Source organism: Oreochromis niloticus, linkage group LG7, assembly GCF_001858045.2.
Source record: "Oreochromis niloticus isolate F11D_XX linkage group LG7, O_niloticus_UMD_NMBU, whole genome shotgun sequence".
In the NCBI taxonomy this organism is placed as follows: Eukaryota; Metazoa; Chordata; class Actinopteri; order Cichliformes; family Cichlidae; genus Oreochromis; species Oreochromis niloticus.
The window spans coordinates 54,605,457-54,620,278 of record NC_031972.2 but is presented as its reverse complement, the minus strand read 5'-3'; the positions used below and the strand labels follow the sequence as shown (position 1 = coordinate 54,620,278).

The 14,822-nt window shown below is 39.7% G+C and overlaps 3 protein-coding genes across 14 annotated transcripts in view; 2 read left to right on the top strand and 1 right to left on the bottom strand.

Moving 5' to 3' along the window:
- The window catches only part of kcp (kielin cysteine rich BMP regulator), a 29,800-nt gene extending 29,065 nt beyond the window's left edge, over positions 1-735 (top strand). For all 12 annotated transcript variants that reach the window (XM_025909054.1, XM_025909055.1, XM_019361556.2 and 9 more), the window contains one exon: positions 86-735. In XM_025909054.1, the coding sequence (XP_025764839.1) occupies positions 86-324 (239 nt within the window). In that variant the 3' untranslated portion in view covers positions 325-735. The remainder of the gene's footprint in view (positions 1-85) is intronic.
- Positions 736-1,553: 818 nt separating this feature from the next.
- Positions 1,554-9,234, top strand: LOC102078212 (uncharacterized). Its single transcript, XM_025909053.1, has 19 exons — positions 1,554-1,987; positions 2,103-2,240; positions 2,340-2,432; positions 2,531-2,665; positions 2,751-2,839; positions 3,409-3,584; positions 3,695-3,833; positions 4,318-4,440; positions 4,555-4,674; positions 4,763-4,859; positions 4,991-5,114; positions 5,221-5,483; positions 5,577-5,895; positions 5,982-6,379; positions 6,458-6,754; positions 6,839-7,015; positions 7,105-7,209; positions 7,306-7,397; positions 7,483-9,234. The coding sequence occupies exons 1-19, from the start codon at positions 1,979-1,981 to the stop codon at positions 7,556-7,558; spliced, it is 2,970 nt and encodes a 989-aa protein (XP_025764838.1). The 5' UTR covers positions 1,554-1,978; the 3' UTR covers positions 7,559-9,234.
- A 388-nt stretch (positions 9,235-9,622) lies between these two features.
- dnaja2b (DnaJ heat shock protein family (Hsp40) member A2b) lies at positions 9,623-14,000 on the bottom strand. Its single transcript, XM_003440394.5, has 9 exons — positions 13,829-14,000; positions 12,888-12,947; positions 12,318-12,544; positions 12,154-12,234; positions 11,905-12,038; positions 11,596-11,792; positions 11,322-11,466; positions 10,054-10,181; positions 9,623-9,966 (listed from the first exon to the last, which is right to left on the bottom strand). Exons 1-9 carry the CDS (start codon positions 13,904-13,906, stop codon positions 9,778-9,780), a joined length of 1,239 nt encoding a protein of 412 aa, XP_003440442.1. The 5' UTR covers positions 13,907-14,000; the 3' UTR covers positions 9,623-9,777.
- Between the last annotated feature and the right edge of the window lie 822 nt (positions 14,001-14,822).

Sequence of the window (14,822 nt, the reverse complement as noted above, 5' to 3'; positions counted from 1 at the left end):
TCAAAATAAGACATATGCTTGAAGCTGTAGTGCTCACAGTGTTTTCTGTGTCTCACAGTGTTTTCTTTGCTCCTGTCTTCCACAGCTGTGGGCTGCCCAGTGGAGAGGGGCTTTGTGTTTGATGAGTGCGGTCCCCCTTGTCCTGTAACCTGCTTTAATGTCGATGTACCTCTGGGAGTGATAGAAAGCCACTGCTTCAAGCCCTGTGTTCCAGGCTGTCAGTGTCCTGCTGGTCTGGTCCTACACAACAACTACTGCATACCACGAGAAAAGTGTCCAAAGATCATTCATGGCAGCCCCTCAAATGCCACAGTTACTGAATAAGTGGACACTCACTTATAATTTCATGCACATGCACTGTCACCTCTGCATCAGCCCCATGTTACTGTATACAATGGAAACATTTCCAGATGAACCTCCATGACCTGTGGACTCCACATACTGACTGAAGTGGAATACTGTGTTTGTGGGTTTTTATAAATATTGTTTAAAGTAACACTGAATATTTATACTACTTAAAGATTTGTCATTTAATTCCATACCTAGTTTGTTTCACACATTTATATAAATATTGGTCTTTATATTACTTTAACAGTATTAACAATTATTAAAAGTTGTTTATCATGCAGGATACATTTTTAGCATTGTGCAATGTCTGACTGTGCATACAGGAAGCCACATAATCTCAGGTAATCTTTTCTTTCTCCATTTTATAAATAAAAGTTTCACTAATAATTCTGTTGTTTCTTTTTCTGTGTTTAGAGACAAATTTGATGTTGATATTTAATCACCCATTTGGCAACACTGTCCTTTCTGCACACATTGTATTTATTTGAGTAGAGTGTATTTTAGTGAGTACACATCAGGTCAGCTACACGTGAAAACGTGTGAAATAACCTTACAATTCAACATATATGGTAAGCAGTTTTCAATAATAAATCAGCTTATTTCAGGGTAATTCTCAGTGATCAACTGCTTATAGACCTAACCACCTCATTATTATTATTACCTTTATTTAACCAAGAAATCCCACTGGGGTCTCTCTTTTATTAGGGAGAGCTGGCCAGGCATGTTTATGTTTATGTCTTTCTGTGAATTGAGCCAGGTCCAGGGTGCTTTGTAAGAAAACACTGCTTTCCCTAGATATGTCATAACTGTAAGCAAATCATAAAAAGAAACCAGCTCATATCCCTTTGTTTTCCTCTTAACAGTGATGTTTTTCTACCATGAGACAAAGAAATACAGCCACTTTACAACACTATAGTCTGTATATAAAAGTTGTATGTAGCCACCATGACATCATCTATTATTTTCTGGACTCTGGACAATTTGAAGTTTCAACAGGTGAAATGGTTAAATGCTAAGCTATCAGATAAGTAGTAAGCTTGTTAAACAAGATCTATAAGCTATATGGGTTCATCACATGGAAGGAGATTCCTTTTAATTATTGATAGTCATGCAAATAGAATAGCAGTATTATACAGATAAAATACTAGAATTCCACGCAACAAAACTGGAGCATAAACTTCTGCAAGCAGAGGTGAGACCCAGGCAATGCATACCTGTCAATCAAAGCACCCACACCCCTAAGTTTAAGGCTTAATAAAACCCAAAAGGTTTGGGTTTTTTTGTTTTTTTTTAAAGTTGATCCACCATACAGTGTTTGAAGAGACCAGAAACCTAAATCACATACTAGGACTTTGTATGCCTTAAAAATAAAGTAAACAAATCATTCGACACCACAGACTTTAAAATAAAGACAACACAACACTAAAAGGCATGGAGCCACAGACTTTCACTACGTGTTAAATGTTACAGAGCACTACACTCAGGTGTAAAGCATCACATGGTCATGTATCACCTTTCGCTGTCTGACAGATACACTGTCACTTTTTGTTGCTGGTAAGCTGATCCAGCTGTTTCCCAGAGGACTGCCGTAACCATAGTAATATCCTGCATAATTTATCAACCTGAAAACATGGAGCAGGTAGGATGCTTTGCTGTGGCTGTGTGAGAAATGCATTTGTTTTCCTCTTGTATATACACGGTTGAATTGAATGAACTGAAAATAAATGTAATTACAACCCTGTGCTTTGCTTCAGGATTACATTGCTGGTCTTTACCAGTCTCTAGGTATGTCTGCTGGCGCAGAGTTTACCCCTGAGGATGTGAGTCTCCTTTACAGCAAAGTGTTTCATTTTCCTTCCAACATCACTGAAGCACATACAGCTATGAGGAAGGTAGCAGCTCACACATAATTAGACACAAACATGTTATTACAGTGATCACATGCTAAGTTATAGTAACAGAAAACTACAATGGGGCTGGTTGTGCTTCAGATTGCAGGAGGAGACAGTAGCTGGACCTGTATTGGTGAAAATGTTTTGGATGTTCTCTTAGAAATGGAAAGGGAAAGGGAAAAGAAGGAAATGGTACCGTTTTTTTTTCTTTTATAAGATAATATCTGATCTTAACTCCATAATCAAAATATTATTACTACTACTGCTCTTATAAATACTCTTATCTTCAGCTGTACTGGGACCTCCTGCTACTAAATACTGGAAATCCCAATGCTTTTCATCACACAATGGATTCCCTGCTCCAGAACATAGACTTTAATACTTTGAAAAAGGCATACACCTCAGATTTAGGATCCATAAAGCAGGTTGGTACAGGTATGTACTTGCAGAACTGTACACTTTCTCCTGCATTAATGCAGTTCATTATTTGCCCTATTTTGCTTTCCGCAGCTCAGAAGATGGGGAGGGGGGAAAGAGCTATCTGGGAAAAAGACATGCGTGAAAAGGCTCAAAAAAGCAGCCAGGCAGTGCTGGGCTAGGTGAGCATCTTTTATTGAGGGTGAGAAGTTACTCAGTTTATAACAAAATGTGTTACAAAATGTACTGATTTTATTGTGTGTGTATATATGAACCACATAGTAAACGGTTGTTAGACTTACAGCCACATCACCCACTCTCATCACCCAGATTACTGTGTTGCATGTGTGAAAAGCCAAAGATTAAAGAACCTAAAAGGAGCAACACTAGTAGCTGCTTTTACTTTAATACCTTAAAGAAAAAGTGGCAAATCTGTGCATTATTGAATAATATTAAATTGTGGGTCACATATAGCACAACAAGAAAGTCGCTGAAGCAAGTAGAAAACAAGTTGGTGACTGCAGCTTAACTGGGTGTACTGATGTGAGCAACAATTGTATTGCCAGTTAACACAGCTTTTTACTAAGGAGGATGTTTTATCTTTCAGAGGTTATTCAATATTACTTAACCTGAGTATTAAGGAGCAACTGAGCATTTCAGAAATACAGTTTTCTAATATTACAAACCACCCCATTATAGTGAAGTGCTTACTTGCAATAGCTATGTTGTTAATGTGTCTGTTTCTCCTAAGATTGGCATCACAGGGTGTGTGGAGCATACTGCCCTCTACATGGCAGAGCCAAATTCAAAGGATTACAAGCCAGGTGTGGGGCCATGTCTCCTTGTCAGACATCCTCCTCTTGGTGGATGTCAAGTATGATGTGGTCAGTCAATTGCTGTATACAGAAATGCTTCAGGAGCACCACAGTAAGGAAAGGTTCCTCTAAACTGTCACCTAAGTACACCTTAGTCACAATTATGGAGTCTGATTTGGATGCTTCATGTTTCTGTTTCATTACTTCTTTGTCGATCCACAGCTAAGAGCGTCTGGGAGATGATGCTGCCATGGCAACAGCATCAGGAAGTAGAACAGTTGGAGGATCGTGTAGATGAAGCTTTGGCATCTGTTGATATGCTCAGCTTAGCTGAGCTGCCAGGAGCTTTCAGGATGTACAAGTAACACACATAGATCATGTTTTTGCTACTTTGCTTGAGTGTGTGAACTTGGTTACACTGCCACTGGTCGGGGATATAAGGACTCAGTGTGTTATCCAAAAACTAAAAAGGATGTGCAGAAATAATTTTGTTAAATAGCAGATGTAACGGCAAAGAAAATGATTTATCAAAACAGATGGGTTAATTTGTAGGTCAATCAATTGTCCTCACTGCTTATTTAACTAAAGGGTTGAAAAAGGGCTAGATCCCATCTCAGGTGGCATAGGCCAACAGGCAGGATACACTTTGGACAAGTTCAGCGCAGGGAGAACAAAAAACGACAGACGATTCACACTTACATCCATATGTACTGGCCCTTTAGGGTCTACCATTAAGATGGCATTCATATCTTTGTATTATGTCTGTATTATGTATTGAGGATGGAAAACATTTAGTTTGATTCATGTTAAGCCAAAGCACCATGGTAAAGCTTATTTCCCTTCAGAGCCTGTATGAGTGCATCTTTTAGAAGCTGTCCTGAGCAGTCCTGGTCTGCCATTTCTCTTCTGAATGAGTTGCACAAATTTTGTCAACAAGAACATGATGCACTTACAGTCCTGGTTGAGAGGTAAATTATTTCAAGTAGTTTCATACGTCTGACTTAAGAAAGTTTTTTGGGGGGAAATACCACCATGAAACCCTGAGAGGGAAAGGGTTGATTCATTAATCTTTTATCTTCCAGGCTCCATGGGGAGAGCCTGAAACTGTTGTGTCTGTACGTCAGGTTGGCAACTGTTAGAGCTCAGAGAGAGAAAATGTCCTATACGGCTCTTCTGGCTGCTCGCCAGTCCTGGGAGACATGGTGAGCCAAAAAACACTCTGAGTATACAACAGTTTGTATTCACAATCATCAAGTTCTCATGTCCTTTGTGTACTGTCTGTCCATTCAGGCCACATGTTAACGGTCCATGTAGAGCAGAGCAGGCCTCCTTGTGGCTACATGGAAAAGCACAAGAGAAAGAGTATGACTTTGAGACAATAGAGCAGGTATTACAAATCTGTCTGTGGACAGCAAACTCCTGTTATAATATTGCTCTCAGATTATATACATGATCTTTTTTTAGTGGGTTAGCATTATTTTTATCAGTAATAGAGCTAAATTTTTGGTCCACTTATAGCAGTCAGTGCTGCAGCTGCTGGTGCTGACTCAGGAGCAGGAGAGGAAGCAACTTATCACATTAATACACGGGATCTCAATAAAGGATTTGCAGGCACCAGCATGCACAGTGCCTCCAAAATATGGTAATAAATAGTTTTATTTTTCCCAGCAGAATTTACTTAGAATTTACTTATTTTTGATTTGCATCATTTCTCCACTTCATTATCTTCTTCCCTGTTTCCTCAACAGACAATCATCATCAAGTTTCTTTGAGGAATGGCTGTATTAAAAGGCTGCATCAAATTCATGCTTGGTTGCAGGCACACAGTGGTACTCAGAGCCCTCTACAGCAAACAAACCCTGAACCACAACCAATGGCCCAGCCCAAAGTGCAGGCCTACAGAGAATGGTCCCCACTTCTCTTAGAAGACTGCGCCCTGCTTCTTCTAACCCATCTAACAGAACTTCAGGAGGTCCAAGCTTCTGCTTTACTGCAAGCGATGATGGATGAGGTGAGTCGAGGCAATCACAACATACAAGACAAAGCAAGAAAACCTACAAAAGGCAGTAAGATTAATAGTGTTGCATCTTGTCTCTTTGTTTAGAATGCACAGCTTCTCCAGGCTTTGCGGGATAAATATAAATCTGAATTTCAAGCTCAGTGCTTTAGCAACCTGCTCCACCTCCTGATCTCAGATTCCCCCCTTAGTTCAGGCTCTATGTTAAATCTTTATCCAAACTGTACTGAAACCAGCAGCAGCAAGCAAATCATAGTTCAGTCCTCTTACACTGGACAGGCAGAAGTCCAAAACATGAGTGGTGGATCAGCTGAAGCTGAGACGGTCGATTCAAGCAAAAGCAGCAACAGTGTAGTGAATGAAGTCCAAAATGCGGATGGGACTTACAAACAGGATGTCTGTTCAGGTATTAAAAACATTTAAGAACTAATTATCCTAATAAAATAACATATTCCTAAAACTGTGGGAATCATATGCTTTAAACTCCCTCAGGTTGTGGAGCAGTGATGGAGGACCTGCCCTACTTGGAGATCTTGTGTGTGTCAGATCCTCATGAGGGTCTTGCTGCAGATGGAGGAGCCAAAGAGGAAGAAGAGGGCAGTGAATTAAAGAACCCCAAGAGCTGTGAGAAACAGGGCTCTTTAATCACCCTTGCCTGGAGCAAACCACCAGAGGATGACACAGACAGCGCAGAAGAGCCTGCAGATGGGTGTACAGGACAGATTCAGGATGGTCCGAGAAGCCTGAACACGCAAGCACGGCCCACACAATGTGATGTGTCAAATCAAGAGAGAGATGGAGAAGAGCTAAAACCCACTGTGTTGCAGTCTGGTACTCCAGATCACTGTGACACACAGTCTGCAAACCAGCAGTGCAGCACAGTACAAGAGGTACCTCATAAGAGTGCAGACCATAATTCACTGTGACTGTCATTGAACTCATGTGTTTACTTTCTGAATTCTTATTAGCTGGCCTTCAGTAACAGAAAAACAGACAATCAACCAAAGGAAGGAGAAGCTGTATTTGAATGTGGCTTACAAACACATGCTTTGGTGGCAGAGAGCAAGGAAGCCACACAGCCACACCCTATGGCTGATTCCTCTGAAGCTAACCCACATGCAGACGACCTCTGCTATGAGACATGCAAGGACATAACTAATGCTGACAGGGATGTGACTGAGGTGGAAACAGAGTCCAAGCAGTGGGACATGACAGACCCTGAACTTGATCGCTATAAGGAGCAGAAATACTGTCCAGAAGCAACAGTAAGAGTAGTCTTGATATATTCTGGTTAGATCGGTTCTCATTTAAAATATCCAACCAGCTATTTTCCCACTTCTATATTCCAGGTAGACTGCAGCCTGTCAGAGTGTAAGGCAAAGAAGGAACCTTCTCTGATGGAGAGAGAACGAGTGAGCGAACCGGTGTCTGCAATGGAGAGAGAGAGGACAATGCGCAACCTAGTGGACATGCAAAGAAAAGTTGAACAAAGGCAACAGAGAGACAGAGAGAGGCAACTGCTCAGGGTGAGACAAAGGTGTAGAGAGGGACACTGCATGCTTATGACTCTGAAATGAAAGCAGAATTGATGTTACATTGTTAGCATGTCTTTCAGGTTCAGGAGCGCCTGTCAATCATACAGAACAGAAAGGCAGAGGAAGACCTGCTTGGCCTGAAACACACAGACAGGATAAAGCACCTCACTCAAGATCTACCACTGGTAACTACATATTGAGGAACTGTATACTTTAAAAAAAAAAGAAAAAAAGAAAAAGAATTAGCATGCCATCTTATCATCATATGGTCTACTTTTTAGGAAGACAAAAACCAGCAGAAGACTGTTGTGAAAGAGCGTCTGGAGCAACTTAGAAGAGAGCGCTCTTATGTCATGCAGTCTAAAAGAGATAGGTAAATGGCACCGTCTTGAATCTGCCAGTCAACACCAAATTAATATTGACCGCATTTATTTCAACATTACTTTTTAATCCTTTAGAAATACCACAGGGTTTAAAGAACTCCTGGGTCCAGTTGCCCTCCAGAGCAGAAACACGGAGGATGCAGAAGACTGAGTCACAACACAGTCACAAAAATATCAACAAATGTACGCTTTTCTTCTTATTTTGAATATATTGAGGCACCAATTGTCTAATGTGTTTAGGTTTAATGGTGCAGATTTTCTATCAGCAGTATTTCCTTTTGTTTGTGGTTGTAACACAACTTAATATACAGAATGCTCAGAAACCAGTACAGGTTGTACATATGAAAACAGAACAGATCAATGAACTTGCAGTCATTTATTGTACAGTTTAATTATAATCTCGACAACCATAAGCATCAACAATAATGTAATTTACCAATGACCCTCCTTAAATTGTGTACAGACTATCCCGTGGGCTAAATTAAATACACAATGAGTCACAGAGGTGCGTGATAACAGTCTACAGTGGCTCCATTAACTTCTCTTCATCTGAACATAACATTTATTACCATTATGTAAGAAAAAAAAGTTGTGGCTAAAGAAAGACACTGCTGTTGACTCTGAATGCACCTGTGGAGTAGGACTGTATTTATTTACAGGTATATGGGGGTGGGACTCTTATAACATGTTGAGGGACAAACGTTTGGCTAACAACTCTAGAATAGGGAGATATGTATAACATATAGGGTTTGGTGCAGGCTCAGTGGTTTTCCTGCAAGCCAGGAGAACTTCTCAGTTCTGGTGAGTAGAATAAAACTGTCCATGTGGGGAAGATTCTCAGCAAATAAACAATTTTTTCTCCTTCTCTAACTTTATATAATATCCACTCACACTGCAGTCCAATATAAAGCAGGAATACCTACCACCCTAATAAGCCAGAACATTCCACAGCAGCTCCCACACACTGAGCCACTGCATTACACACATACAAGTAGTATACAAGTTTGACCTCCACTCAAATGAACACAAAACTTCAAGTTCAGAGGTCTCAAACACACTAACCCCCCGCTTCAGACATGCAATTGTTTCCATTAATCGACTGAACTTGTCGGCTTCATGTCTGAACGTTGATCGTCTCTCTTCAATAATGGCAAGACTGTGAATATGCATGTGTCTTGAATCAGTAACGACTATAATTTGAAGATCTGTATATGATGTGGTTTTCCTGATCCAGAAGAGAAATGTTTGTCCCTGGGTGGATGTTAGGGGCAGGGTATAGCTCTCCAAGGAGCACCATGCAGTACAAATACAGAACCTGCCCCTTTTTACACTATTGGAGAGAACTAAACATTCAAAAATTTACTCGTCTTCAATTAAGGAACATTAACAAAAGTGCTATACATCTGCACGGCATAATTTTCTCACTTTAAAGATTTATGAATGTCATTTCTGTCTGAATGTCTGACAAGGGGCTTATCATTCACACCTACATAGACAAAAACAGCTTACATATAAGAAAAAAACAAAACAAAAAACAAAAAACAAATGTGCCTGGCAAGCAAGTACTTTAGTCAGGCCTTTTATATGTGTGTGTGGCAGCTAGGAACTGAACAGAACCAGCAAATCCCATTTTCAAAATATGACAAGTCTCCTTTTAAAGTATAATCAGGTTAGCGCTGATGGGAGCAGGGCACTTTAATAGTGGTGACACACAGAAATTGAAACACCTGTGGTGCCAGATGTTTACGTAATGTCTGGACCCTAGTTTTACATGGGCAAGCTCTTTAGCAAAACGCCAGCATGCGCTTGTGTGTAAAAGATTTTAAACTATATCTTTTACAAGACAGTCAACAAAAATTGAATTTTATACATTACCTTTCATTATGGGAAAGACGAGTCTAAACATTTAGGATGAAAACGAAGGGATCTAAATCATGTTCATTCAATAAACCTCTGAAAATGGGACCACCTTCCTGCTGCTGGCTTTGAAGAGCACTACTGTTCATAAACATAAAATGATCATAACACATCCAGGATCGCTCTGTCTTATGGGCACCATGGAGCTGAACGAAGGGGGGATTTTTGTGTGTGTATATATATATATATATATATATATATATATATGTGTATATATATATATATATTATATATATATATATATATATATATATATATATATATATTATATATATATATATATATATATATATATATATATATTTATTCATTCATTTATTTATTTATTTTTTAATCTCTTTTTCATGTGAGTCTTGGGAGGAGGAAAATGTATGAGTCGCAAATCTTGAATGGTGTTAGCAATGGGGCTTTTGTGTTTTTATGCTTCTATGTGTGTGCAAGTCTGTAGTCTTTCTATTGGTGTGCGCACTGCACTCCTGGGCCATGATGACCCCCTTCCTCGTCAGAACTATCATTGTAGGCCTCTCTCCTGGCTCCGCTTCCTGAACCTTGACTCCTGTCAAAATCTGTTAGGTCAACTTCCTCGGCATCTGCTGCAATAACGGGAGTCTCGGCACGGGCAGGCAGCAAGCACTCGAGTTCCTGAAAGAAGACAAACATCCATCACGACATCATATTCACTCTAACATTTTGCAAGTCGTGATTTTTGTTTTCTCTATTGTAACTCACATTCAGCTTTTCAGGGTTAATCCAGTTGTTTTCAGGGAACTGGACATCAAACTTAATGTAAAGATCTCCCTTCTCAAACGGATTTCTGTACTGAGGCATCCCCTCTCCTTTCACCACTCGAATGCAGCCTGCCACAAACACACAAAGAAGAAACGGCACACAGATTCAACAACAATTGTACACTACAGTGCGAGGTCTATGAGCTCTCCAACAGAGTCTAAATATAAGATGGATCTAGCCACAGTGATATCATCCACTGACATCATCTCTCGCACTGAGCGTTATCACAGTTGCTGTGCTAGTGAGGGATTGATCCGACAGTGAAACCAGGGGACACAGTATACTGTAGGGACTTGTCAACCACAAGGTAGGCTTGCCCTAAACCATACTGTGCTTTTTGGTTCTTCAAATCTGACAGGGTTCAATATTTTCACATTTAAAAAATTTAGAAAATAATAATTGTTTAAAAGTAAAATTTGAAACTACAGAGACCAAAACAAAACCCAAAACAAAACAATTTTATCACAAATTTCATAGTTTAACTTCGCTAATTGGTTGATTTCCAAGAGACATCCATATAAACAGACTTCTTTTTGGAAACAAGTGACGTCGCCCCCTGCTGGCCATTAGACAAAATTAGTTATACCATACATCAGTATTTCCACTTTTCTGACATGGAAGCTACATCCATCTTTTATATACAGCCTGTGGTTTCCATATTTATTCTGGAATTTATAATCTGTGTAATATAAACTATGGTGCAAGCTATCAAAATTGTCATGCAATCGATATTTTGAGACTTACACTATACATGTCTGGTATTAGCATGTATGATAAGCACACAGAGTTTTCACTCAAACTCATAGTTAGATGTTTATTTTGAAAAACAGTGTTAGATTTTACATTATTAAGTTTTAAATGTCCCAAAAAAGTATATGTATTCTCAACAACTGAGAACAGTTTCTCAACTGAAACTGAAACAACGACAGCTTTTTCACAAGACAGTTAATTATATACCACAACCTTGAGAATTTACCAGGAAATTCTACAACACCAAAGTGACTTGTTAAAACAATCTAATTTTGTTTTCAATTTGGTTCACATTAGATGTTTATATGCTCTCTTTTATGCTGCCCTAAAAATAAATGCTGGCACCAACACTTGCAGTAAAACATAAGTGTTCATCCAATAAATTTCCTTCTGTCCAACCAAAACAGAAGGAATGTCATGGCACAAAAAATAAATTAAAGTAAATGGAAGATGTTTACCTGGCTCAATGACCTTTCCAGGTGGGTATTTAACAAGCAACTGACGTCCGTCGAGGTGTGTGACTGTGAACTGGAAGCCGCACAGAGCCTCAACCAGGCCGATACGATGAACCATGTGAAGATCGCTGCCATCACGGCGGAAATCCTATTTCAGATATAAAACCCATGTTTGCTGCTTAGGTTCATTACATCAAATCGCTTGAATAAATGTAGACTTTATTCATTATCTAAGTTATTCTATTATTAAAAACAGTTTTGTAATCAATAGGGGTACCTCATGTTCTTTCTCTTGCAGCACCAGAACTATATCTCCTGGTTCCATGCCTGGTGCTTGGTCAGCTTCTCCAGTGAATGTGATCTTCTGTCCATGTCTCATGCCTTTGTCCACGTGAACTTCAAGAACCTTAGTCTCCTTACAGACTTTATGACCCTCACACTTTCTGCAGCGGTCCTTTTCATTTATCACTTCACCTGGACAACAACCACACACACAGAATAGAGGACCTCAGAGAGCTGTCTTGCTGCAGTTTGTACATTAACTTTGTTTTTAATGTCAGTTTGCAGGTGTGTGGGGATACATTACCCTCCCCATTGCAGTCTGTGCAGACTGACTGCATCTGCTGAACCATTCCTGGAGCCAGCTGTCTAATCATGATTCTCATGCCCCGTCCTCTGCATGCTACACACTTCTGCACAGCTCCAGCCTTACCACCCTGACTAGAAGCCAACAGTAAAGTATGAGCATTATTATCCATTTAGAGCAACTGTAAATCATTCATCAGACAGCCTTAAAACTACAAATCAATATAATTTTAACAAAAAGGAAACTCACCCATTACAGGCACTACACAGCACATTCTTACTGAGCTGCAGTTTTGTGGTTTTACCATTGTACAAGTCTTCAAGAGAAACCCTGTAACAACATGAGTTGTAAGTACACATACTGCATTACATATGCACCATCCACTGAAGCACCCATCAAACAACAACACTTACTTCAGCGGGTGTACCATATCATCTCCTCTCCTCCTGCCTCCATTCCGTCCTCTTCCTTGTCCCCCCATGAACCCAAACAGTCCTCCACCAAAAATATGAGAGAAGATATCCTCCATGCCAGGTCCTCCTCCTCCTCCCTCCCGTAGGCCTTGCTCTCCATAGCGGTCATAAAGCTCCTTTTTTTCTGGGTTTGTCAATACCTCATATGCAAAACTTATCTCTTTAAACTGGAAAACGAACAAAGCACAATCAGACAGGTTGAAATGGTGCATGAAGAAAATAAATTCAGTGCACCACATCAACAGTTCCCTTTTACAAAGCACAAAGAACTTAAAAGAGGCTTTAAGATTTGAGTCATAGAGAAATAAATATATTTTTTAAAAGCATTCTTCTCTAGTGGAAAGTCTGTGTCACATTTTGTACTCTGATCTGTGCCTAGGAGTAATCCTCAAAGCACTGGGCTATGTGATCATTATAAATGGAGGCGACAACATTTCTGCATGCCCAATTGTTGATCAACTGAGCATCCTTTGGTGCTGTTGCTAACACTACTGTTTTGATGCATCATACCTTGTCTCCAGCTTCAGGGTTCTTGTCAGGGTGGTACTCTTTGGCCAATTTGCGGTAGGCCTGTAACAAACCAAAAATAATCAGCGTGAAGAAAGCTGGGTCACAGACATAAGCTCATGTGCCTGTAGCAAGACGCTTCAATTAGCTTGCTGTCTAAAACATCAGGACATAGTCGAGATCATGGCTGCATGTGACATGTCAGAAACTCAACAACACTGCTTCCAAATATTAACAGCTTTTGACTTGCCAGCGTTATTTTGAATCCCGATAGACGGAAATACAAGGTCTTTATTTCGAGACAAGAATAAGATGAATACACAAGCTGTATAAGTTGTGTTATGTCGGGTTTTTCAGAGGACGCAGCAGTTGTCAAATATGAGCCATTAGCATCTGCTTGATGTTTGAATGGATTTTAAAGGGCATAACGCCTGTTGGCTAATGTAGCTGCACGAATGGTGGCATAAACGTTAGCTTGTGACCACCACACAGGTTGTTTATAGCGTTGCCTAACATCAATACTGATAAGCATGATCAAGTATTACACTGAGGTTGGCAGTATATTAAGCTAAGTGACTCATTTAGCGAGTGTTGTTTCGTTACTGAGTTGGTGGGGACTATTTGCTGGAATTTAGCATTAGTAGCCGGCAAGCTATCACACTCGTGTTTACCAGTGTTATCTCTGTTTTCAAAGAGACTAACTTCATCCTTATCATGTATTTAGAAACAATTATAAGTAATCATTCAATGCCAGTGTGTCGCTTAAATTATGTTTAAAAGTCCAGTGATGTATCCCGCTGTTATCCAGCTTATTTTACTGGCTAAGCTAGCTAAACATCCATTAGCTTGTTTCTAGGCCACAATTGCACTGATGACCTCTCTTCCTCTTTTTTTCAATTTTGTTTTAACTCCAAGAAATTAATTTCACTGTAGCATTTACATACCTTTTTAAGTTCATTTTCAGACGCAGACGGCGAAACTCCGAGGATGTCGTACAATTTAGTATCCACAACGCCCGACATGACGCTAACCGGCAACTACAGAGAGACCTTCTCCAGAGGAGGTTCGGCTGTGCGACGATACGCGGATCCACCGGCTGGGACTGTCCGGGCTTTTGCCAGAAACAGCACAGACAAACACCCCCTGACAAAAAGATGCTGAAACATGGCACATACTTATTATTCCAAAAACAAATACGTTTTCGTTTAATTTGTATGATATACGTGTAATTAATGACCAATTTAGTGTGTGTTTACCAAAAAGTGACCGCCCGAAACTTTATTGTATTTAGTGCTAGAAAATACATTAGGGACTGTGTTAAAAATGTGTTACAAAACATTTTTAAAGCATGAAAGTCACACTTTCCACATTGGTAATCTGGTTAAAAATGTGTCCCAGAAGATAAATTTTCCGGACTTATTATATGTTATGGAGATTTTCTTTTAGAACTTTGAGTGTACCATAATACTACCATGCTCAACAGCTCTAAGCACTGCAGTCTTTATTTAAGCTGGGCCTATGCTTCATAGCTGTTAGGCTGACACAACATAAATGTAATTTTAACAAGTTCACTGATCAAATATCAGTCAGTGTGAAGATTTTCCATCCTTCCATGCATTTTCTTCTGCTTTTACTAGACTTAAATCTTAATAACTACAAGTGGCTCTAAGCCTGATAACGTTTTCTTCTTCTTCTTCTTTTAAAAAAGAAGCCAGTAAACAAGCAACAGAAGTCCAGACTATATATACAAGAAACCACAAGCAAAAAGAACTTATGGAACATACTGCACAAAGGAACCGAAAACATGAGCTTTGGCACAGAATGACTACCTGCACAACACAAGAAGGAAACCATAACACATGCTGACCAAGTAGTCTTGCATTTGACACAATGCAGACTATCCCTCTCCTTTCTGCTGTATAGTTATCTCATTCTATA

Bases quoted from the DNA above. Each gene is read 5' to 3' on its own strand.
- dnaja2b (XM_003440394.5), bottom strand. From the start codon at position 13,906: ATGTCGGGCGTTGTGGATACTAAATTGTACGACATCCTCGGAGTTTCG. The intron at 12,039-12,153 runs GTGAGTTTCCTT...GTTGGCTTCTAG, and splicing joins CTGTGTAGTGCCTGTAATGG to TCAGGGTGGTAAGGCTGGAG. The intron at 9,967-10,053 runs GTGAGTTACAAT...GTCTTCTTTCAG, and splicing joins TTAACCCTGAAAAGCTGAAT to GAACTCGAGTGCTTGCTGCC.
- LOC102078212 (XM_025909053.1), top strand. The intron at 2,433-2,530 runs GTACCGTTTTTT...TCTTATCTTCAG, and splicing joins AAAGGGAAAAGAAGGAAATG to CTGTACTGGGACCTCCTGCT. The intron at 7,210-7,305 runs GTAACTACATAT...TCTACTTTTTAG, and splicing joins TCACTCAAGATCTACCACTG to GAAGACAAAAACCAGCAGAA.